At 35.8% G+C, this 25,828-nt stretch overlaps 2 protein-coding genes across 2 annotated transcripts; both read left to right on the top strand.

Annotated features, from left to right (window-relative positions):
• The first annotated feature begins 328 nt into the window (after window positions 1–328).
• LOC145592151 (uncharacterized) lies at window positions 329–1,039 on the top strand. The gene has a single exon (XM_081648611.1). The coding sequence runs from the start codon at window positions 329–331 to the stop codon at window positions 1,037–1,039; it is 711 nt and encodes a 236-aa protein (XP_081504737.1).
• Window positions 1,040–6,263: 5,224 nt separating this feature from the next.
• On the top strand, window positions 6,264–12,560 carry LOC145592150 (uncharacterized). The gene is made up of 9 exons (XM_081648610.1): window positions 6,264–6,437; window positions 6,530–6,787; window positions 6,970–7,202; window positions 9,752–10,025; window positions 10,206–10,472; window positions 10,773–11,011; window positions 11,474–11,632; window positions 12,094–12,415; window positions 12,519–12,560. Exons 1-9 carry the CDS (start codon window positions 6,264–6,266, stop codon window positions 12,558–12,560), a joined length of 1,968 nt encoding a protein of 655 aa, XP_081504736.1.
• The last annotated feature ends 13,268 nt before the right edge of the window (window positions 12,561–25,828 follow it).

The following is a 25,828-nucleotide window of genomic DNA, read 5'->3' as shown; positions in this document are numbered from 1 at the left end:
GAAATCTGGATATACCATCAAAAATCTCGTCATCTAGAGTTGTGTGCCAATACATGCATTGTTTTGTAATTGGATGGAAATATGCAAACCTTATCAGAAATCTCATCTTCTACAGTTTTGTGCCCATACATTATATCATCAATAATTATTTTTAAATCATTTACAAATTTCTATATAAGGCCTTTTCACTTTGTAGTTCAACACACAAACAAAAATATCATTCCTCACAAAAACAGTCTCACACTAAACACTACTCTCACCATATATACCCAAAAAGAATTCTGATTCAAATTCATCTAGTTCATCAAGTTCTGGTATTTTCGAGTATATGGTGAACGACTATGTTGAGTGGCACGAATCAATTACTCAGAGGCGTAAGGAAGAGAAATTAATTGAGGAAGCGATTAATTTAGTTGTTGTCCCCCTTGTGACCTCTACTTTTCAGGTCCCATTCACTTCCGGTCCTGAGAAGCAAAGGTGGTACGTACCAAGAGATCGTGAAGATGCTGATACACGGTTATATAACGACTACTTCAGTCCAAAACCACTTTATAATGACGATATGTTTCGTCGAAGATTTCGCATGTATAAACATGTTTTCACGCGCATTGTTGAGGAGCTAAGCGAAAGTAACGAATACTTTCGACAAACGCCTAATGCCACTAGAAGACTTGGTGCTTCTGCTTTTCAAAAATGCACTGTGGCAATGAGGATGTTGGCTTATGGTATAGAAGCCGATGCAATTGATGAATACCTCAAAATCGCGGTAAGTACAGCAAGAGATTGTCTTCAACACTTTGTTGAAGGGGTTATCTCTAAATTTGGACAAGAGTACCTGAGGAGGGCAACATCCGCAGATGTAAAGCGACATCTTCGTGTAAGTAATGTTCGTGGATTCCCCGGTATGTTGGGGAGCATTGACTGCATGCATTGGGAACGGAAAAATTGTCCACGTGCATGGAAAGGAATGTACCAAGGAAAAAGTAAAACTGCGACCATAATTTTGGAAGCTGTTGCTTCCAAAGACTTGTGGATATGACATGCTTTTTTTGGCACACCTGGTTCACTGAATGATATAAATGTCCTCCAACGGTCGCCAAAGTTCGATGATATTTGTGAAGGTCGAGCCCTAAAGGTGAGTTTTAATGTGAATGGAAATAGATATAATATGGGATACCACCTTACAGATGGTATATATCCAAAATGGGCAGCATTTATCCCAGCCATCAAGCTTCCACAAAACGCTAAGCATAGATTATTTACGAGGAAGCAAGAAAGTTATCACAAAGATGTTAAACGCGCCTTCGGAGTATTACAAGCTCGATTCGCAATAATACAGCAACCAGCTCTCGCATGGTCGACAGAAATCCTATGGAAAATTATAATGGCATGCATTATCATGCACAATATGATTGTTGAAGATGAGCGAGAAAGCTATTTACATTACGATGCATCTGAATCTATCACTGATCAACCTCAAAATATAGCCGGATCTTCAAACCAAGATATTAACCAACCATTCACTGTGAGAGAAGAACGACTACGTAATCTCAATTTAGTGGGTTACATGGAAAACAGAAATAATGTCTGAGACAGGAAGACTCATGCACCATTGAAAAAAGACTTGCTTGAGCACGTATGGAGTCGTTTTGGTAATGAATAACGATATCAAGTAGTCGGATAATTATTTTCTTATGTAATGTTTTTTTTCGTTGTAATGTTTTCCCGTGTTGTGAAATCTCTTTTCAGTTCCATCTATAAATTAAATGTGATATTGTTATTTTAAGAGTAATAATAGTTAAGTCTTCAATATTTTTTTAATAATATTTAAATTAATCATGTCATTATTACAAATACTTTGATAATTAGTACAAATAATTATTACATAAACTAAATTAATGACAAATTCAAGAACTTATAGATGTCATTAGTTCAACTAATATGTTTATTAGAAGAATAATTAAACATAAACTCCATTGGTAAGAGAGAGAAAACATAGTGGGGTATTGATAAAAGTAGGAGAGAGAATGGTGGGGTTACTCACCATTGTAGGAAAAATAAGGGAGTGACTCAAGATAGTGAAATATGATGTGGAGAGGGAAAAGTAGGGAAGAGAAAGTTGTGAGCCACCCCACCATTGTGGGTGCTCTAATGTTTGCGAATTATACATAAGAATAAATAAAGTCTTGTAGGTACTTGTTAGAATTCTCTCGATGAGTAGATTATTAATATTCAATTGTTATAATTGTAGTTAATGATAATTAAAGATAATATTGGTTAAAGTTTCACATCAGTATGTGTGTCATGTCACTATGGGACATTTAAACAAACGAAGAGAGTACAATTTGAACAATGTTCATTCTGCAATTTTTTTAACTAGGTACATCATGCGCGTGGTGCACCTGGATATATCTTTTTAACAATTTATGTAATTTTTTTACAAAAATAAAAATAAAATTCTTTCAATAAGAAATAAGAAACCTTGTCCTTCTTTAGTATTATCATTGGAACCTTCCTCAAATCCTAATACTCCAGTTTAAACAAACGAAAAGGAAGGTAGCATTAATCAATATAACTACAACGTATAAGTCTATAATGATGTCTGTTTAAAAAAAAAAAATTACTGTAATGATGTGTGATTTTGTCATTAATTTCCAAATTTATTTCAAATTTATACTCATACTTAGATAAAATTGTATACGTGCATTTTAATCGAAAATTTAAACACATTGGTTAATTATATAACGTTGGATGAGCTAGAGCATCTTTCTTCAAGTTAACTTTTCTTTTCTCTCAAATTTATACTCCGTAACACTTATTTTTACGTACAATCTTGTGCTTTATTACTAGTAAAGACGTATTGTTTTAAGAGATATGATCAAATATTGGCAGATTAGACGAGACAAATGTGTCTTGTAAAGCATGAGGTTGATGGTGCATGAGAGTTCCCTATTCTCATTTCATTTACACAACTTTGCATAATTTAGCTGAGTCAAGGTGGATTCCTTCTTTATAATTGGAAATTAGCTAGACCTGACAGTTTTCAGTAACCACTAAAGTATAATTTTTTTATTTTTTTTTATTTTTTTTTTTACATAAAAGGTATATATAAATGTTTATGGATGAAGGTTGAAGACATCTAAAAGTGTAATTTTGATCATTTGTTTGGAAAAAAAAATGATTTTTCTTAATAATGCTCATTAAAGAACATTTCTTAATCATATGCCCTTTACTTCCTTAATCAGATCATCCCTCGACAAATCTAAGATAGAGTTCGACCTCAACATGGCCAGTAGCGCGCGTATATATATGTGTCGTAGGGTTTTAAACTTGAAATAATCAAATACGTTTAATAATGAATTATTCTCAAACAAGTTAGGTCAAAACTCATTTGTCATTACAAGAAAACAGCTGATTTCCGACGGAATAATTTTGTTGAAAACTCTCTGTTTTCAGTCAGAATTGGTTGTAAGAAAAGATTTTGTAGGAAAAACGACCTTTTCCGACGAAATTTGAGGCGTCGGAAGGGACTTTCCGGCCCAAAAAAAGTCCGTTGAGATTTTTAACAAAAATTTCATCGGAAAAGTCAATAAAAAAAAAACCTAGCCCCACCACCCATCTGTACCCCTCCCCTCCTCCTAAGACACCTTCTAATAAATTAGCTCTACCACTATCGAAACCTCCCACCACTACCAAAATTCACCCCACGATCACCAAAACCTCCCACCATAACATAAATCCACCACCTAAACCCCTGACTTACAACAACCCACCACCAACCTTGATCCACTCACCTAACCCAAACCTTGACCGAACCCTAACCAAGATCCACCCACCTAACCCAACCCCTAATCGAAACCCTAACCCAGATCCATCACCCACCTAACCTAAAACCTAACCCAAATCCACCCACCTAAAACCATCACCAAGAATGACCAAACTAACCACCACAACCCAAAAATAAAATAAAAAACTTAAAAACAAAAATTAAAAACATTAAATTGTACCTTAAAAAACGAATTAGCTTCGAATTTCACCTCGAACTTGGTTTAATAAGGTCAAATTCGACCATGAAAACTCTAGATCTAGAATTTTCATAGCCGAATTCGACCTTAAAATTCATTAGTTTTTTGTAAGTTAACAATACATTTGAACAAATTAAAAATATTAAGCTTGTGCTGCATTTATAAGCTTATTTACGTTCAATTATATCTTTATTAAAGCTTGTTCGCTGCTCAACTCTTGTTTTGCAGTCCTACAGTTCTGCATGTATGACTGTGTGTAGTCCATAATCCCTCCTACCATTTCTCAAACAAAAAATACAGTGTAAATGTTGAAGCTTAAGAGTTTTGATGATGATGAATATAAACTAGCAAACTTCATTTAATAAGATTTCTCTAAGTGTTGTAATTAGAACATCTTTGGAAGTGGAAGAGTAACCTAACTATGAAGACTCAAAGAGATCTCAAGGAAAGTTAAAGAAGATAGGAGAAAAGTTCCAATCAAGAACTCACTGGGTTCCCTAATTAACAAGAACATAAAGACAACAAGTTGAGATGTTCAGCTTGGTTTGTGTTAAAGACAGCAAGTTTCACAAGAACTTGGCCTGCAAAGTTCCAGTTAAGAACTGAAAGTCAAGTGACAGCAGGAACTTAGTCTTGGACTACGTAAAATCCAAGTATCCTGGAATGCAATAATTGACGAAACAATTTAGTTTTGTTAAGTTTTTATACTTTAGATTTGCTGTAAATATGTTCGGCAACTTTATACATGAGATTTATTAAAAACGTGATAAAATCTTAGCAAGCTTAAAATAGGAAAGTTTTAAAAAGATAAGTTTTTATGAAAAGATTTTCTAGAAAGATTTTATTTCATAAAATCCAGATTTTCTAAAAGATAATATTGTTTTTATAATTTATCTTTGTTTAGTTTTTCTAAAAAGATTTTCTTCTAAAAGATTTACTTGAAAACTGTGTTTTGTGATTTTGGTAAATAACATATTTATCTTTTGAAAACCCTACTTTCTATATGAGCTAGTTTTATATAAATTGTAGAAATCACATTTCATATTTTCTGTGAGTTTATGTGTGAAGAATTCGAAGAGTGCTTAAAAGTGTAAGTTTGCCAAGTTCATACTTTATTATATTAGTTTCGGATTTCATGTGTATCTTACCTTTCATATACAAGAGTCAATTTATTGTATTGGTTAGGTTACTGGCTGTGTGTGTGTGTGTGATTTACTTCTTTGCATACAATTGTGTAAGCTTCTAGGTTGAAGTTGAGTAAGAGTACTTAGGAAGTATGAGTGAATTTAAGTGAGGGACTTGGATTTGGTAGAATAGGGTTCTACTATGTAGCAAGTTCAGTCTAGAACTTATGAGTAAAGGTCTGAGTATAATAGGTTGTAACTTGTGAGTTTCCCCTATTATAGTGAATTGGTTTGGTTTTTGAAATCCCTTAGAGGGTCGAGGTTTTACTTCCAGTTAGGCCTTGGAAGATTTTCCTCGTAAAATTCTGTGTGCATTGCAAGTTCCTTTACATTATGTTTTATATTCCGCAAAAGTAATCAATAGGAACTCACATACAGTTCACCCCCCTCTTGTAGTGTTCGTCTCAACTAACAATTGGTATCAGAGCACGGTTCTCACGTGTAAGCAGATAACTTTGCTAAGTAAGTTCCTAAGGAGGTGAATTACAAAGAGAAACTTGAAGAAGGGTATTCTACTCAACGTCCACCTATGTTCAACTGTAAGTTTTACACCTACTAGAAGAACAGGATGGAAATATTCATTAAGGCTGAAAATTATCAGGTTTGGCGTGTAATTGAATCTGGTGATTTTGAGGTAACCTCAACCAATGAGAAAAATGAGGTAGTTCCTAAACTTATATCTGATTTTGACAAAGAAGATTATCAGAAACTTGAATTAAATGCTTTGGGTATCAAATACTTGCATTGTGGACTTGGACCCGATGAGCATAATCAAATCATGTGATGTAAGTCTGCTAAGCAGATTTAGGATCTACTAGAAGTTAATCATGAAGGTACAAATGAGGTAAAACGTTCTAAAATTGATTTATTGATGTCTAGGTATGAGAGGTTTGAAATGTTGTCTAAGGAGTCCATGGAAGAAATGTTTACAAGATTCAATGATATTATTAATGAACTGAGTTCCCTTGGAAGGCACATTCCTATAGATGAATAGGCCAGAAAGATCTTAAGGAGTCTTCCACAAGATGAACGATGGAGATCCAAGATTACTGCAATGCAGGAATCTAAGGACTTTACAAAGTTCAATATGGAACAGCTAGCTGGATCATTGATGACTCATGAACTACACTTAAGTTCCAATGCCGAAAGTTCCAAGAACAAGAGTCTTGCTTTGAAAGCACAAGACTCTGAGGAATTTGAAGTTGATGAGGAAGAGATGGCTATGCAGGTGAGAAGATTCAAGAAAATGATAAACAACAGGAAGTATGACAGGAACAAGAAACTTTCAAGTTCCAAAGGCACTACCTGTTTCAAGTGTAGCTCAAAAGATCACTTCATAAGAGACGTTCACTAAAGGAGAATGACAAAGGGAAGTTTAAAGGAAAGGATCAAGCTAAGGAGTCCAGAGTCTATAAGCCTTACTTTTCAATAGAAAATGTAAAGAAGGCTATGATGGCTGCATGGGGAGACTCAGATTCTGAAGAAGAAGAAGAAGACCAACCTTCAGAAGAAATGGCTCATCTATGTCTTATGGTCAAGACTGATGAAAAGGCCAAATTACAAGAATATAAGGCTGAGGTATGGTATCCTTCTAATGAATAAAGACATTTCTCTAAAGAAAATTTGATACACATTTTGTTAGATATTCGGGAAGATTTGAAGGAACTCCATGTAGCTAAAGCACAAAGTGACAAGGCACTTGACACTTACAAAGAACACAGTGAATGGATGGATAATATGAAATTTGATATTCGATATAGGTTTTTTGGTCTTTTGAGGATAATGTAAATCTCAAAGAGAATCTTAAAAGACTAAAACATGAAAACACTCTTTTGAATGTGGAACTGTCTTTATTAAAAATTGGTGAAGCAGTTCCTAACTTTGAAGTTCCTCTTCTTGATCAGTATCCAAATTTTGAAAAGTTAAAATCTGAATTAGAAGAATTAAAAGTGGAGAAATCAAATCTTGGAGGGAACTTGAAAGAGTTAGGAAGGTGTAGACACCCAAATGTGTCTCCCAAAAACCAAACCCAGTGATGAATACCTTTTGTGTCGAATGATAATCGAACGAGGTGAAAGTGTGAAAGGTCCGGTGTTGCGGTTGGTTTTTATTAAATTCTTTCTTTCTGTTTTTGAAAAACAACTCTATTTTATGAAAACAGCTAATCCAGTTTAGTTTGGTACACGACAAGGGTCCAATAATAGTGTAGTTGGATGGGGCTTGCAAAGAGCTTTCCAACGATATATTATAAGCCCAATTCCGATGAATAATGAGGAAGTTATGGCCAAAATACTAAACTGGGCCCGGTTTAATCTTTACATGCGGCCCAATGATCTAGGGGAGGGCCCAATGTTAATTATTCTCTAGAAGGTTCTCTTTAATCCTAATAGAATTAGAATTAATAATTATAAGTTTTATTTGGAATAAAATATTATTTTATGAAAAATACGATATCAGTTTTTATACGGACTTTACAAGTCAATTTTGATTGATAAGTGGACTCCGTGTTTGAAAGCACGTAGGAATCCAGGCTGTTGCCACACGACAAGCCTTGTCGCCACGCGACAGAGCTTGTCGCCAAGCGACAAGCCTTGTCGCCACGCGACAGAGCTTGTCGCCAAGCGACAAGCCTTGTCGCCACGCGACAGAGCTTGTCGCCAAGCGACAAGCCTTGTCGCCAAGCGACAAGCCTTGTCGCCACGCGACAGAGCTTGTCGCCAAGCGACAAAGTTGGTTTTGTGCGACAGCGTGGAGTTTTATTCCTTATCAAATTCTACTTATTTCCGGACTGTCTTCTTATAAATAGGGTCCTGAACCTCCATTTTTATTCATCAACAATCATCAAAGATCATGAATTCTCATCTACAATCATCATCTCTCTAGCTTTTCACAAACAAAATTCCGCATACACGAGATCTAGACGCACCTAGCCAAGTTCGAAGTTGCCTTCGCCCTAGATGTGAAAGGTTATAATTTCTGAGGGTTTGGTCCCTAATCTCTCTTTCAATTATTTAATTTAATTGTTTGATTTATACTTTTCCTTGAAATTACTAACACCTGTATTTTGTTATTAGGTTGAGGTACGAGGCATCAAAGTATGTAGTCTTATTGCTCTATTCTCGTAGAAAACATGTTTCAATTTGTTTAATTCCTAGTATCATGTTAGGATGTTATTATTGCTTTCTAGTATCATGTTTAGGGTGCCTTTTACTCTTTTCTAATAGCATGTTAGTACCATGCTAGGGCTAAAGCTTTGATTTTTATTGTTTAGTGACATGCTAGGGTTTGTTATTAATCTTGTTAGTATCATGCCTAGGATCTTGCTAATAGTATTATGCTTTAACATGATTATTTTAATTATGATTGTTATTATGATTATAATTATGATTTGTGATTATCATGTTGCTTGATGCTTATTTATTGTTATTGCTTGATCACACCTTTATGCATGTTTAAAGGGAATTTGTACTTGTAATCACGCTTAATAAGATAATTAATAATCTTTTTTAGGCTAATTTGATTATAATTCAAGTGATCGCCAATAATAGTTTTATTTGTGCATTAATAATCAACCAACATAGATAAACAGGTTTAGGGTTAACCTAATGATTGTATGTTAGTCAGAAAACACACATGAATACGAGTAGAATGAAGTAGATGCCTATTTAGGGCAGGTTCAATCTCTTTTAGGTTGGATTTGTACCTTCATCCCCGAACCCTATTTGGTTCAAGACCTTTTGGAGTTGACGATCTCATGGATCGTTAAGGGGTGTAATCTTCACCTTGTGAACGGTTTACAAGTTCCTAAAACTTGTTGGCGACTCTTTTGCTCTAGCTTCCTTCCCTTTGGACGCCACTATGCTTAATTGTATGATCACAGTGGGGTTCAAGTTTGGGGTAATGCTTGAAATATTCCCTACAGAAGGGTAAACAACTCATTGAGTACAATGTACCTGAATGGATTGTTAATGCCCAAACCAAGAGAACTGAAGGTTTAGGTTATAAGAAGAAGTTCTAGAAAGAAAAGAAGTATATTAACCTACCTAGTAGTATTGTTTGCTATTTCTGTGGTGAGACAGGACATAAGCAAGTTAAATGTCCTAAGAAAGAAAAGAGCACTCTGAAGAATGAAAATCATGTTAGACAGATATGGGTTAGGAAATATGATTCTACATCTGTTACATAGGAACCCAAGGAAACCTGGGTTCCCGACACTAACATTTGATTCTTCATGCAGGTTCTAGTGAGGGGGAACAACACTTGGTACCTCGAAAGTGGTTATTCTAAGCACATGACTGGAGATAAATCTAGATTTCTCTCACTAGATGCCTACTATGGTGGAACTGTGACCTTTGGTGATAATATAAAAGGTGGTATAATTGTTATTGGTACGGTAGGAAGGTCAAGTTCCCATGCTATTGATAATGTATTTTTAGTCGAGGGTCTTAAACACAACTTGTTAAGTATTTCATAGTTTTGTGACAAAGGTAACTCTGTTAGCTTTACTTCTAATAAGTGTAAAATCATCCACAATGACACTAGGAACATTATATTAGAAGAAACTAGTAAAGTGAACACATATACTGTGTTTCTCAATGAGGTTCCTAATAGCAGTTTGACATGTCTTAGTGTTATTGAGGATGATCCTCTATTGTGGCATAAAAGATTTGGTCATGCAAGTTTTACTTTGCTGGATAAGCTTAGATCCAAGGAACTAGTAGAAGGGCTTCCTTATATTAAGTTCCTATATGATAAAGTATGTCATGCTTCTGTCAGAGGTAAACAGAGTCGAGTTTCTTTCAAATCAAAGAAGATGGTAAGCACCAAAAGACCTTTGGAACTTGTTCATATGGATCTTTGTTGTCTAATGAGAATCCAAAGTAGAAGTGGTAAGAGATATGTAACGGTTATTGTTGATGATTACTCAAGGTTCACTATGGTGTTCTTTCTTGTTAGCAAAGATGAAACGTTTGATGAGTTTGTTACATTTGTGAAGAAAGAACAGAGAAGAATAGGTAACCCTTTGGTGCATCTAAGATCAGATCATGGAACAGAATTTGAAAACTCCAAGTTTGATGAATTCTGCTCGGAATATGGAATGGATCACAACTTCTCTGCCCCAAGAACTCCACAACAGAATGGTGTAGTTGAGCGCAAGAACAGAAGCCTTGAGGACATGGCCAGGACAATGTTAATCTCAAGTGGTCTGCCTAGGAACTTCTGGGCAGAAGCAGTGAATACAGCTTGTTACATTCTAAATAGAGTATTAGTCAGAGCCATCCCCAACAAAACTCCCGATGAACTCATCAAAGGGGGAAAGCCTAATATTTCTTACTTTAGATCTTTTAGTTGTAGATGTTTTGTTCATAACAATGGTAAAAGAAACTTAGGAAAGTTTGATGAACGTAGTGATGAGGCAATATTCTTAGGATATGACTTAAATAGTAAATCCTATAGAGTATATAATAAAAGACAATGTGTGTTGAAGAGTCTGTACATGTAATTTTTGATGAAACTGAACAATTGATTGATGTATATGATGATGATGGTTATTTTAAAATAGGACGTACTTGTAAGAAAGTATGATCCAGATGAGGAATCAACATCATTGCAGAAGCAACATGTAGAAAATGAAGACAAGTTGAACAATGATGCAAATGAAGAGCAAGCAACAGAAGATGCACAAGAAACTCCAGCTCAAAATCAAGATCAAGAGCAACCAGAAGTTCCAGAAGAAGTTCAAGTTGAATCACAAGATGAAGTTCCAACAGAAGTACCAGTCAACAACAATCAAGAAAGATTGTATCCAATCAAGGACTTCACACCTAAGTCTTGGAAGCATTAGAAATCACATCCAGTTGATGCAATCATGAGCGATATCACTAAAGGAACTCAAACCAGATCTCAGCTTAGGAACTTCTGTGCATTTTATGCATTCCTATCCTCCATGGAACCTAAGAACAATGTTGAAGCTTTAACTGACACTGCCTGGATTAATGCTGTGCAAGCTGAGCTAAATGAGTTTGAAAGAAATGAAGTTTGGCATCTGGAACCTAGACCAGTTAATCAAAAGACAATTAGATTGAAATGGGTATTTAGGAACAAACTAGATGAGCATGGTATTATTGTCATGAACAAAGCAAGACTGGTTGTACAAGGTTTCAATCAACATGAAGGAATTGACTATGAAGAAACACTTGCACCTGTAGCTAGGTTAGAGGCTATTCGCTTACTTATTTCTTTTACTGCTTATATGGAATTTAGGTTGTACCAGATGGACGTAAAATATGCATTTTTAAACGGTTTACTAAAAGAAGACGTCTATATGGAACAACCTCCTAGATTTGAAAATCCAAATTTTCCAAACCATGTTTACAAGCTTGACAAAGCCCTTTATGGACTTAAGCAAGCTCCTAGAGCATGGTATGAAAGATTATCTAAGTTCCTTTTAAAGAATGATTTTAAACGTGGTAAAATTGATAAAACATTGTTTTTAAAATCAAATGGAACTGATATCTTAGTTGTACAAATTTATGTTGATGATATAATATTTGGTGCAACTAATGAGTCTTTATGCAAGTACTTTGCTGACCTTATGAGTGGAGAATTTGAGATGAGCATGATGGGAGTATTAAATTTCTTTCTTGGTTTGCAAATTAAGCAAACTGAGGAAGGTATCATGATCCATCAACAGAAGTTCATTAAGGAACTGGTTAAGAAATACAAGCTTGATAATGCTAAATCCAATCGAACTCCTATGGGTATAGCTACAAGATTGGATGAAGATCCATCTGGAACTTGCATAGATCAAATTATGTATCGAAGTATGATTAGCTTCCTACTTTACTTAACAGCTAGTAGACCTGACATATCTTTTAGTGTAGGGTTATGTGCCAGTTCCAAGCTAATCTAAAGGAGTCTCACCTGAAAGCAGTAAAGAGAATCCTTCGTTACTTGAAAGGAACTAATGACTTGGGTCTCTTATATCCTAGAAGTGACTCATTTAATTTAAATAGCTTTACTGACGCTGATGATGCAGGTGATTTGGTCAATAGAAAAATCACTTCAGGTATGACACAATTTTTAGGACCATATTTAGTTTCTTGGGGTTCCAAGAAGCAAAACACAGTTGCATTGTCTACAGTTGAAGCTGTATATGTAGCTGCAGCAGCATGTTGCTCTCAAATGTTATGGATAAAGCAACAGGTTAGAGATCTTGGTATTTTATTTGAATGTGTTCCTATTTATTGTGACAATACTAGTGCTATATGTATTTTTAAAGACCCAGTTCAATATTTATCCACATTAGGCATCACTTTCTAAAAGACAATGTGGAGCAAGAGAATATTAAGTTAGAATTTTATACTATTGAAAGTCAAATTGCAGATATTCTAACCAAGCCCTTGAATGGAGAAAGATTTGAGAAATTGAGATTGGAACTTGGGATGATCAAGCTGACTTGATTGCTTCTGAAGTTCCAAGATATGGCAAAATCAGAAACTATATAAAAAGAGCAAAAAGGGCATCTAGCACAATTATGGTGTGCTAAACATAGCTAAAGTGTCACCATTGGTGAATTCCTAGAGGTTAGTTCACAAACACTCAATTGCGTGTGAATAGTAATGTACATTGCATATGTGTAGAAAGTGTGTTCCAAATACGTGTTTTTGGTAATTAAATTCTTTTGGAACTTAATTGAATTTGGAAATAAAAATAATTTTGGTAAAAATCCTGTTTAAATTTTAAAAATTAATTTAATTTGTTCAATAAATGAATAAACGGTACAAAACCCTTTATTTCACTTACACCGCTTCATTAAATATAAAAGGCATCTTCATCCACCTCCACTCATCACTGTCAAATCAAATTTACCCTCTGTCAAAAAATCTTCCAAGCTTCTCTAAACCTTTAATTTCAAACTCATGGCCATTATTACTTCAATTAGCTCCTCCGAACATTCCCAAAACGACCCAAAGTTGGAACCTGAAATTGTCTCACCCCTAACCATGGTTTTCTACAAAGAACCAGAGAAAACTCAAGATAAAAATGCACCAACCTCTTCCACCTCCAACAAAAACCCTAGAGAGAAGGTTTCAATAGTTGAAGAAGTGGAAACTTCGGACATTCTCAAAAGATTGAGAGTATGGAAAGAAAGGAAAGACAAGGGAAAATCAGTTGAGGAACTTATCAAAGAGGTTGAGGAATTCGTTGCAGAGACTGTTGAATCAAAGGGGGAAGATGACCCAATGGAGGAAGAGACAAATGCTAATCAATCGGAACTTGAGGCACAAGATGGAAGGTATGTGGTTGGTCATAGGCTTGGTATAACTTGGTGTAGAAAAGCTATGTTTTTGGAATTCTTGGATTTAATTAAATTTCAAGGTTGGGAACACTTACTGGTTGAAGCGTCCAACAATTGCATGTATCCACTGGCTATGAATGAATTCTATAAGAATTTTAAAGTACAACAAGGGGTAATTTCTAGTGAAGTAAATGAAATTAAAATTGAATTTGATGTAAAAACCCTAGGAACTATTATGAAAGTTCCAACTGAGGGATATGAGATGTATGTGAAGGGAAAATCTAGTGTGAAGGTTGGAAACTTTCTAAGAGGTGATATAGTTGAGTTTCTAGGAGGTAAAAGGGGGAAGAATACCATGAGTCATAATGATCTAATCCCCATGAACAAATTGCTGTTTAACCTGGTGAAGAAGACTATCTTGCCTAGAACTCAAAAGAAGGGAGAAGCATGTTTGATGGACATGACTGTCATTTTCTGTCTGTGCAAGAAGATTAAAATAAAATTTTCCTCCCTTATGCATCAACACTTAGCTCACTGTGTTCCTGGCAAGAACTAAGTGGGTTATGGAGCTATACTGTCTACTGTTCTTGAATCACTTGGGGTTGAACTCAAAGGGAAATATGGGGGATTGAAAGAGAAGGCAGAAAATGTAAAAAATGAAGAAACGCTGCTAGGTATTAGCCTAGAAGTTGTGAATGGGAAAATTCAAAAGGTTGAAGAAAAGAAATCCACTGCTAGTGACAAGCGGAAAGAAGCAACTGCTTCAGGGGAACCATTGAGAAAGCGCAAAAGGTTGTCAGCAAGCTCTTTCCCTCAAACAAGCATGGAGAAACCCTTGGAGTTGGATTCTGATGAAAATGTGCTTGAGGGGAAGGTGTCTGAACTTTCTGACAAGGTTGAGATTGCTGAAAAGCGACTCAAGGAGATTGCTTAAAAGAAACTCAAGGAGGCTATAGGGAAAATTCAGAAGCTAGAGAGGACAGTACAAGGTCTTGAGAAAAGTCTCAGGGAAGAAGGTGGAGTTCCAAAAGACAATTCAGAGCCTGGAAGACAGATTGGAAGCTAGCATTGAGCATCAGAAGGAGGACAACAAGAAGATCTTAGAGTTCCTTCAAAGTTCATCCAGCTTACCTCTACCTAGCCAACCTTAGCCTTAACCTATCTTAGCCCTAGCCTATCATAGCCTTACTTTATTTCCTTTCTTCCTGTCTTAGTCATGAACATTTCAGTTTTTATTTTGTGAAAATTTAAAATATTTTGGGTTGTAATCGAATTAAGCTGGATTAATTTTTGGTTTTTAAATGAATGTTTAGAACTTTGCATATACATGTGTGTTATGTATGTTATGAAAGCATGTGCAGGAAAGTGGAACTAAATGAAGGGGATTTAGCAGCGCAACCTTCATTTTCCCACACTCGATGAATTGCTTGTGGGGCTGTGGCTAGATGCTTAATAGCTTAAACTGCAGGACTTTTTGATGATGCCAAAAGGGGGAAAAGAAGAAGCAAACTTGAAGGCTGAAGTTGTTCTAGGTTCTAGTTGATAAAGTATCAGAAGTTTCTCTGATGCTATGATGTTATGTTTAAATTAGTTTAAGTTTATGTTTTGTTCTGTTTCAGTTATTTTTGTTTCTGTTTGTTTTGTTTTGTTTCAGAAGTTTCTGTTTGTGTTTATTTTTCTGTCAATAAACAAAAATACAAAAATATGTCCTTCTATGTGATTTAACTTTCCTTCGAAGTTTGCTAAAGTTTGTCATCATCAAAAAGGGGGAAATTGTTGAAGCTTAAGAATTTTGATGATGATGAATATAAACTAGAAAACTTTATTTAATAAGATTTCTCTAAGTGTTGTAATTAGAACAGGTTTGGAAGTGGAAGAGTAACCTAATTATGAAGACTCGAAGAGATCTCAAAGAAAGTTAAAGAAGATAGGAGAAGAGTTCCAATTATGAACTCAGTGGGTTCCCTAACAGGAACATGAAGACAACAAGTTGAGATGTTCAGCTTGGTCTTCGTTGAAGACAACAAGAACTTGGCCTGCGAAGTTCCAGTTAAGAACTGGAAGTCAAGTGACAGCAGGAACTTAGTCCTGTACTGCGTAAAGCCCAAGCATCCTGGAATGCAATAATTGACGAAGAAACTTAGTTTTGTTAAGTTTTTATTCTTAAGATTTGCTGTAAATATGTTCGGCAAGTTTATACATGAGATTTATTAGAAACGTGACAAAAGCTTGGCAAGCTTAAAATAGGAAAGTTTTAAAAAGATAAGTTTTTATGAAAAGATTTTCAAGAAAGATTTTATTTCATAAAATCCGGATTTTTTCTAAAAGATAATATTCTTTTTATAATTTATCTTTGATAAGTTTTTCTAAAAAGATTTTATTCTAAAAGATTTTCTTAAAAACCGTGTTTTGTGATTTTGGTAAAATAACATATTTATCTTTTGAAAACCCTACTTTCTATATGAGCTAGTCTTATATAAATTGTAGAAATCACATTTCATATTTTCTGTGAGTTTATGTGTGAAGAATTCGAAGAGTGCTTAAAAGTGTAAGTTTGCCAAGTTCATACTTTGTCATATTAGTTTAGGATTTCATGTGTATCTTACCTTTCATATACTAGAGTCAATTTATTGTATTAGTTAGGTTACTGGCTGTGTGTGTGTGTGTGATTTACTTCTTTGCATACAGTTGTGTAAGCTTCTAGGTTGAAGCTGAGTGAGAGTACTTAGGAAGTATGAGTGAATCTAAGTCAGGGACTTGGATTGGGTAGAATAGGGTTCTACTATGTAGCAAGTTCAGTCTGGAACTTGTGAGTAAAGGCCTGAGTATAATAGGTTGTAACTTGTGAGTTTGCCCTATTATAGTGAATTGGTTTGGTTTTTGAAATCCCTTAGAGGGTCGAGGTTTTACTTCTAGTTGGGCCTTGGAAGGTTTCCTCGTAAAATTCTGTGTGCATTGCAAGTTCCTTTACATTCTGTTTTATATTCCGCAAAAGTAGTCAATAGGAACTCACATACAATTCACCACCCCCCGTCTCTTGTAGTGTCCGTCTCAACTAACAGTAAAGCACTCAAGCATATAGATAAGGATGGAGCAAGCTTGGTATTCTTCTTATATGGGACTTTCTCACTTTTTATTGTTACTCTCCTTTAATTCCAATGTATTTCACTCAATAATTTCCAACACTTTAATTGCACTTGCTTTGGGGAAAAAAAAAATGTAATCGAGATTTAGGACAATTTTTTAAGAATAGAAGAAACACCTTTTTACTCTGAATATAATAGTATATATGCATTATTAATTACATGGTCACATGATATATGTGTTATATTTTATAAATTTTATACGTATAATGAGATCATAATGCTTTTTTCCCTCCCTTATTACTCACCCCTTTGCACACCAAGTTGGACATTACATATTAATTAATTACTGATTATCACGTGACATTATGATAATACAAAAGTAGTTGTTAATTAGTTAGTCACTTCCCTAAGACCCTAAGCTCCCGAGCTAATTTCGGATTACTTTTTAACACCTCTATAAGTAATGTGTACGTACTGCCCTTGTGATCCATTTAAATAATTTTTAAAGAAAATAAATTAACACATAAATTGATTAATGATCACGTGACATAATAAGTTCCTGTTCGGATAATTTATGTGTATAATGACCACACCAAATTTGACATTACATATCAATTAATTATTGATAAATCACATGATAATACAAAAGTGATTGCTTTTATGTAAGTGATAGATGTCTGTATAATCCTAAGCTATATAATAAAATTGAGTATTATAAAGGAAATTTTACATTAAACCACCTTTTATAACACTTTCATTGCAAGAAACCACCTTATAAATTTTTTTTCGCAAATACACACATTAATTGTAAAATTTTTTGCAATTACACACCTTTCCCCGGAAAAAGGCCTTTGACTTGGTTTTCAAGGGTTGACCCGACCACGTGCGTGTCACGTGTCCCCCTAAAACCACTATTCCTCACTTTCCCTTTCTCTCTCCTCTAATTTTACCCAAAATTTCCCTCCAAGACAATTTACCCCCTTTTTTCCCTCTCTTTCTCTCTCCTTCTGTACTGTGCTTTCCCCCCCTCAAATTAAAGTCGATTTCTTCCTCCTTTCCTCATTAATTTTTTGCTGCTCTGCCATGGCTGCCACGAATTGAATGCTGGTTCGAGTTAAATTGCTGGGCAGGTGAAAGTAAGTTCTCATTTTCTCTCTCCTTCCTTTTTTTTCAATTGGTTTTTGTACTCTCTGCTAATTGGATGTCATCGCTTTCTACCATGGGTAAAAAAAGGACCTCTGCTGCGTCGTCATCATCAAGAAGGAACACTTCTGGCCTTTGAAATCCATGCTGCAAAGAAATCGAAAAAAAACCCCCAATTATTAACCCTAATTTTCGGATTCGATCGAAGTAAACCTAATTTCAGCACATGCAAGCAACTAGAAGCAATTTAGACATACTTACCTGGGACAATTGAAGTTCCTTGGAGAATTCGCTGAGAAATTTGAGCAACAATGTCTTCAATTTTGAGCAATGTCGAAGAACAGGGTCGGGGTAATAAGAGGAGAGAGAAACAGTTAGAAAGAGAGAGAGATTAGATTGAAATAAGGAGGGAAAGTGAGGATTAGTGGTTTTAGGGGGACACGTGACACGCACGTGGTCGGGTCAACCCCTGAAAACCAAGTCAAAGGCCTTTTTCCGGGGAAAGGTGTGTAATTGCAAAAAATTTTACAATTAAGGTGTGTATTTGCGAAAATTTTTTTATAAGGTGGTTTCTTGCAATAAAAGTGTTATAAAAGGTGGTTTAATGTAAAATTTCCTATTATAAAACTAGCTAGTACAACGTTGTATCTACTTTATAGAAATTATGCATTTCATGGCTCTTCAAATCAATAATGAAATCATGTTGACAATTACGTTTTGTTGCAAAAACATGACTATGTTTTAAAAAATTGTTGATGATTAGTACGTAGTAGATATTGCATTATTGAGAGTTGTACTAGAGTTATAAAAGGGAGATCATCTAAACTTAATCGCATCACTCTATTATATTCCTATTTTATTTTTTCAAAAAAATTAAAAATACATAATTTAACTTATACTAGCACAAATGGTGAGCTTTGTGCGTCTCTTACTGCTTACCCTTGTGATGGTATCCGCTGTTTCGGCTACCATCAGTGAACTTTCTGATGGATTTCGCAGTCAGGAAATCAATATTCCCAACATCCAGCTTCAAGAAATCGCAACCCATCAAATTGGTTGCATTCCAAATGGCCAACAGTGCGGTGGTAGTCACAAGGACTGTTGTTGGGGCAACGCTTGCAAAGCTATTACTTTAATTGTTAGCATTTGCGATGCGTGCCCAACCGCTGGAAGTCCCTGCGGTTTGATGGACCCGTGTTGCCCCGGCTTAACTTGTGACGGCTATGCTTTTGGCACTTGCCATTAGAGCCGATTATATTGTTACGTTTGTTTGCATGTCTGCTGGACGATCATGTAATATGTTGCTGATATAAATAAAGCTACTCCTTCCTACTATACACATACTTTCTCCGTCTGATTTATGTAAATGCATCTAGTAATGTGATAATCAAACCCGATTGAATGAGTATGTGTAGGAGTTTGTGTGGTACATATAAATGAATGTTATTGTACGTGTATTATTATGTTGTATGATTTACCATTATCCATTGTTGGGTTTCGATGAATTCGACTCACCGCGGAAATAAAATCCGAGCCCAAGAACAAACTCACAATTAATATAACAAAATACATAAATAACAAGAATAGAAAAAAGACTAAATTACCCTTGTAGCGTGTTTCGCTCAACCGGATGGAGCTCTTACTTGAGAAAAGCCGAGCCTCACAAATGGCAAGGACCTCCAACGAAGTCCACCCACAACGCGACCCGACCGGTCTACTACTTTGGCTTGTCTTAACACTCAATATTCTACCCGATTAATTAATAAGCTTATAGGTTTTCTCTCAAGTGGAGATACCTAATTGAGCTCTTACTCAAGTGAACAATCCCAAGGTATGCTTTAATTTTTTCACAAAAAGATTTCACATGGAAAGAATGTTGAATTCAATTCCTAGTTAAATAAACCAAGGAATAACTAAGTAACAAGTCTCACATGATTAGGTGAGAACCACTTCCTCACTTGCTCCCCAAGGCAACTCACATCCATTGTGAGCTAACTATGTGGAACCCAACCTTGAGCCCCAAGTTGGGTTCGGTTTGGCCGCCACCTTTCGGCTCTTGCCACATGGCGCTGCCACATGGCGTACTTCTATTCGGCGTGCTTCCCTAGCCTTTCGCGCGGCTAGGGTTTTTACTTATTACTTGAAGCATTTTCCCGTCTCGCCAATTCCTAAATTTTGGCTCGACTTTTAAGATTCGGTTCTGACGCTCTAACCTCGGAATCCGATGTCTTTGTTTACAATACTCGAGTGACTCATTAATTCCTCTCGGATTAATTCGTCGTATCGGATCGTTAGTTGCTTGGGTGTGACCCGAAGGGTTCAGTCAAGATTATGCTGTAATATTAATTATACATTAATATTACTGATCAGAAGCGGCCTCCACCTAGACATTCCGATCACTTGAACTTACTGAATAAATAGCTTTTCAATAGCACCGAACCCTTTATCGGAATAATACACTTGTTCGAAGGATCCAAAGAATCAATGAGTAGCTAAGCATGCTTTGGCTTGTCTTAACACTCAATATTCTAAGGTAAGCAACTCTTTGCTAATGGCTCGAATCCATTCTTGGTTAGATAAATCGTCACATCTAATTCTCTCTCAACAACTTATCCACTTTGCCACGACATGTTACGACTCCATCGCTCATATCGTTGAGTATAACCAAAACCAACATTTATGCGATGTCTTGCTTAGCAAACCCATCAACATACCTTACGTATCCTAGGGAAAAATAGTGATCCTCGCTTTGGCGTAGCCCATCACTACTCTCAATAGGTCGATAAGTGTTGTTTTGGAGTGGCAAGTTTTACTCAATATTTAAGGGACCTAGGGTTTCTATGTTGGTTGATTTAAGTGAACTTAATTAATCATCACAACATTCGAAATCCTAGACATGCATCTTAACATATTATTCATATATATAGTCATAAATATATATCAAAAACATGAGTAAATGATGCATTTGGCAACTAGCATGACCCCTTGAGTCTTCAAGTCTTCAAGGGTCTTCATTTACAACTTCATGGCTTCGTCTTCCAAGAACCTCCGTCTTAAAGACATGACCAAAATGATGCAAATACTAGTATCTACAATTAGGACTAATCTAAATATTAAGGTACAAAAATACTAAACGGTTCGCAGATCGTATTTAGATTTACAAAAATACATGACGGAACACAATCCGTATTTTCTATCCTAATCAGGCCCCACTAGTTGCCATTTTTATAAAACCTGTGGGAGAATATGCATTCCATTCATCCATTCACTATTTGTGAATGGCCCATGCATTGTACAACGATAAACAAGTAACAATGCACAAACACGCGTAAACTAGTAACTAATTTAGATAGTTAATTCGATTAACGCACCTAATTAAAACTAGTCAAAGTTATTTAACCGATTATGTAATTTAGCGCAATTAAAATTGAAGCTCCCACCAAATTCGACATCCGTCTTAATTAATCCTATTAATTAAGCCGGTAAACCTAAAATTTTGCCAAAATTAATTTTGCAAATGCCGCTAAAAAAACTCGAGGCCTAGCCACAAAATTTTTAATTAAAATTAATAATCATAATTAAAATAATTAAAATAAATAAAACGGCCTAAAATCGCAAATTTAGCATAGCCTTAAAACCTGGGGCAAAAATGCCAAGTGTGGGGTTGTGTGCATCGTGCCGCAAGCACGCAGCACACCCCACATGCATTCCCCGCAACAGCACCAAGCACTGCATGCACGCACTGCCCGCACCAAGGAAGCACCATGCACGCATGCCCAGTCATGCCACGCACAGCCACACGCGCACAGCAGCGCGCACTGTTAGCAGCTGCTGCTGCGCTGTGCTGCTGCTGCTGGTGTGTGGCGCGCACCAAGCGCACCAGCCCTTGGCAGCAGCCACGCATCTTGGTGTGTGGCGCGCACCAAGCGCACCAGCCCTTGGCAGCCACATGTGGGCTGCTTAGCAGCCCGGCTGGCTGAGGGTGGTGTGGCCTTGGTTTGCGTGCCACACTCTCGGGATTAAATCCGAATATTTGCGTGACTTTGATTAATTAATTCCAAATTGATTTTAGAATTAATTTAATGAGCAAAATGAAAAATTATAACAAGTCCAACTTAAATAAAATTCATCAAAGTGCACAAAACCAAAATTATTCCCAAGAACTATTCTTTGGTAAAATTGGTTCAACTGGATGCAATAAAATAAATAAGGCTATTCTCACTATTAATTTAATTAATTTAAATTAATCATGAGATCTGACAAAAACAAAAGGGTAGTTGAAATTATGAACATAAAAACTCAAGTAAAGATTCCAACTTTAACTTGTGAATCCTTGAAAAATTATATCTTCCAATATGAAGATAAATGAAATTTCTATCACAAGATTGAAACTTTATGATTCCAATCAACTTAACACATGATTAAATCAAAAGTTCAACAAAAATTCATGGAATTTAGTAACTTAAAGTTCTAACCACTTAAAACAATTAAAGATTGGATCTGTAGTACTTAAAAACCTCAAAGAATAAACTTTTCACACTTAATGCAATGGATTTGCAATTATGTGAAAATTTAACTAATCTTTCAAGCACTAATCACTACAAAGTAACCATGCTTAAAGAGGTAAAAGAAATGCAGAACATTAAGGAAAGAACCAAATGCATAATCACCATTAATATGCCATTAAGATTCAAGGTTAAAAGATTTAAAATTTTCGTCAAAAACGGAAAACCCTCGAAAAAAGGCATTTCTGGTCAGATTTTGGCTTTTTCATAGTGCTGAAAGGGTTGAAACATTTCCAAAACGATGTTTCCACCCAAAATTCATTATTTTTGGGCTAAAATCTAGGTTCAGGGCCCAAATTAGATTTAAAACGGGTTTAAAATTAATAAAACCGAGCTACTAATCTAATTAGTAACATAAACCAGAAAAATAAATCATTAAAAACACCTTGAAAATATTTGTAATAAAAATAAATGAGCAAGGCTCCGATACCGCTGTTGGATTTCGACGAGTCCGACTCACCGCGAAAATAAAACCCGAGCCAAAGAGCAAACTCACAATTAATATAACAAAATGCATAAATAACAAGAATAGTGAAAAAACTAAATTACTCTTGTAGTGTGCTTCGCTCAACCGGATGGAGCTCTTACTTGAGAAAAGCCAAGCCTCACAAATGGCAAGGACCTCCAACGAAGTCCACCCACAACTCGACTCGACCGGTCTACTACTTGGAGGTTAGCTAAGTCCGACCAAAAAGACTACCCGAGTAATTAATGAGTGTAGACACCCAAATGGGTCTCCCCAAAACCAAACCCAGTGATGAATACCTTTCACGTCATTTGATTATCGAACGAAGTGAAAGTGTGAAAAGTCTAGTGATGCGGTTGTTTTTATTAAAATATCTCTCTTTCTGTTTTTGAAAATATTTCTTTTTAAACTCTATTTATGAAATAGCCAGTCTAATTTAGTTTGGTCCATGATAAGGGTCCAATAATAGAGTAGTTGGATCGGGATCGAAAAGAGCTTTCCAACGATATATTATAAGCCCAATTCCGATGAATAATGAGGAAGTTATGGTTAAATTAAATTTGGCCCGAAATGTATTTTATATGTGGCCCAATGATCTAGAGGAGGGCCTATTAATTATTATTCCTAAAGTTGTTAGGATTGATTATAGTCTTCTAGAATATCTAAAAGGTTCTTTTAAATTCTAATGAGATTAAGATTGATAAATATATTTTAAAGAGTTTTATTTGGAATAAAATAAGTGTTTTATGATAAATTTGATCGTAAAACTATTTAACGCGGATTCTAATTACTTAATTATATTAGGAAAAGGATTCCGTACAAAGCGCGTTTTATCTTTTAATTAGCGCCAAACGACAGAGATTGTTGCCAGACGACAGAGTCTGTCGCCTGGCGCTAATATCTATCGCCGGGTGCTAATGTCTGTCGTCGGGCGCTAATCCTATCGCCTGGAGCTAATGTCTGTCGCCTAGAGATAGATGCCAGTTTTATTCCGTATAGAACTTGAAGTATTTTCTATCGTGTTCGGACTATTTTTCAATAAATAGGGTCCTAGATCCCTGTTTTTATTCATTCACAACCATCATCTCTCTCTTTCTCTTCTCTCTTTAAGCTTGAAGCTTTCTCTCTCTATTCTTTTTCTCAACCTTCCCTTTTACAAAATTCCACATTCACGAGTTCTAGACACACCTAGCCAAGTTCGAAGTTTCCTTCGCCCTAGACGTGAAAGGTTTATACTTTCTGACGGTTTGGTCCCAAATCTTTATTTCAATTATTTAATTTAATTGTTTGTTTTAATATTTTTCTTGAAGTTACTAACATGTGTATTTTGTTATTAGAAAAAGTTACGAGGCATCCAAGTAAGTAATTTAATTTGTTATTATTTTGATATAGAAATCATGCTTTAATTATTTTGATTCCTAGAATCATGTTAGGATGTCTTTACGATTCCTAGTATCATGTTTAGGGTAATAACTAAGATTTTTAATATCATGCATGTTTCAATGATGCTTCCTATTCTTTCCTTATATCATGTTAGTATCATGTTAGGGATAAAGCTTTGATCTTTATTGTTTAGTAACATGCTAGGATTTGTTATTAATCTTGTTAGTATCATGCCTAGGATCTTGCTAATATTATTATGCTTTATTGAGATTTTTATTATGATGTTTATCAATATTATGATGCTTGATATTTATTATGTTATTGCTTGATCACGCCTTTTATGCATGTTTAAAGGGAATTTGTACTTGTAATCACGCTTAATAAGATAATTAATAATCTTGTTTAGGATAATATGATTATAATTCTAGTGATCGCCAATAATAGTTTTGTTTGTGCATTAATATTCAACCAACATAGATTAAACAGCTTTAGGATTAATATATTGATTGTATGTTAGTAAGAAAGCACACATGAATACGAGAAGAATAAAGTAGAGGCCTATTATTAGTGAAGGTTCAATCTCTTTTAGGTTGGATTTGTACCTTCATCCCCGAATATCCAGTCATGGTTCCAGACCACTATGGAGTTAGCGATCTCATGGATCGTGAAGGGGTGTAACATTCACCCTGTGAACGGTTTACAAGTTCCTGAAACTTGTTGGTGACTATTTTACTCTAGCTTCCTTCCCTTTGGACGCCACCATGCTTAAGTGTATGATCACAGTGGGGCTCAAGTGTGGGATGCTTGAAATATTCCCTACAATGAGCTTATAGGTTTTCTCTCAAGTGGAGATGCCTAATTGAGCTCTTACTCAAGTGAACAATCCCAAGGTATGCCTTGGCTATTTATAAAGAGTGCTTCCTTGTGAATTCCTCTCATCTTTCAATGTGGGACTTTTTCAGAAAAAGATCCCACATGGAAAGAATGTTGAATTCAATTCCTAGTTAAATAAACCAAGGAATAACTAAGTAACAAGTGTCACATGGTTAGGTGAGGACCACTTCCTCACTTGCTCCCCAAGGCAACTCACATCCATTGTGAGCTAACCATGTGGCACCCAACCTTGAGACCCAAGTTGGGTTCGGTTGGGCCGCCACCTTTCAGCCTGCGTCCAGGACCCGTTACTCGGGTTTGCGGCCCTTTCCACATGGTTCTACAAACATGGCGCGTTGCCACCGTGGCACACTGCCAAGCTGCCACATGGCGTGCTGCCATGTGCGCTCCCATGTGGCGCACTTCTATTTGGCGCGCTTCCATAGCCTTTCGCGCGGCTAGGGTTTTTACTTGTTACTTGAAGCATTCTTCCGTCTCGCTAATTCCTAAATTTTGGCTCGACTTTTAAGATTCGGTTCTGACGTCTCAGATTAATTCGTCGTGTCGGATCGTTAGTTGCTTGGGTGTGACCCGGAGGGTTCAGTCAAGATTAAGCTGTAATATTAATTGTACATTAATATTACCGATCGGAAATGGCCTCCACCTAGGCATTCCGATCACTTGAACTTACTGAATAAATAGCTTTTTAATAGCTCCGAACCCTCTCTCGGAATAATACACTTGTTCGAAGGACACCATTCCTATCATCCATTACCTTATTATGTTTAGCATTGTTTTAAT

The sequence above is a fragment of the Chenopodium album genome, chromosome 18 (assembly GCF_948465745.1).
Source record: "Chenopodium album chromosome 18, dcCheAlbu1.1, whole genome shotgun sequence".
Taxonomy (NCBI): domain Eukaryota; kingdom Viridiplantae; phylum Streptophyta; class Magnoliopsida; order Caryophyllales; family Amaranthaceae; genus Chenopodium; species Chenopodium album.
Note: the sequence above shows the minus strand (reverse complement) of the source record. Positions and strands in the feature narration are given on the sequence as shown.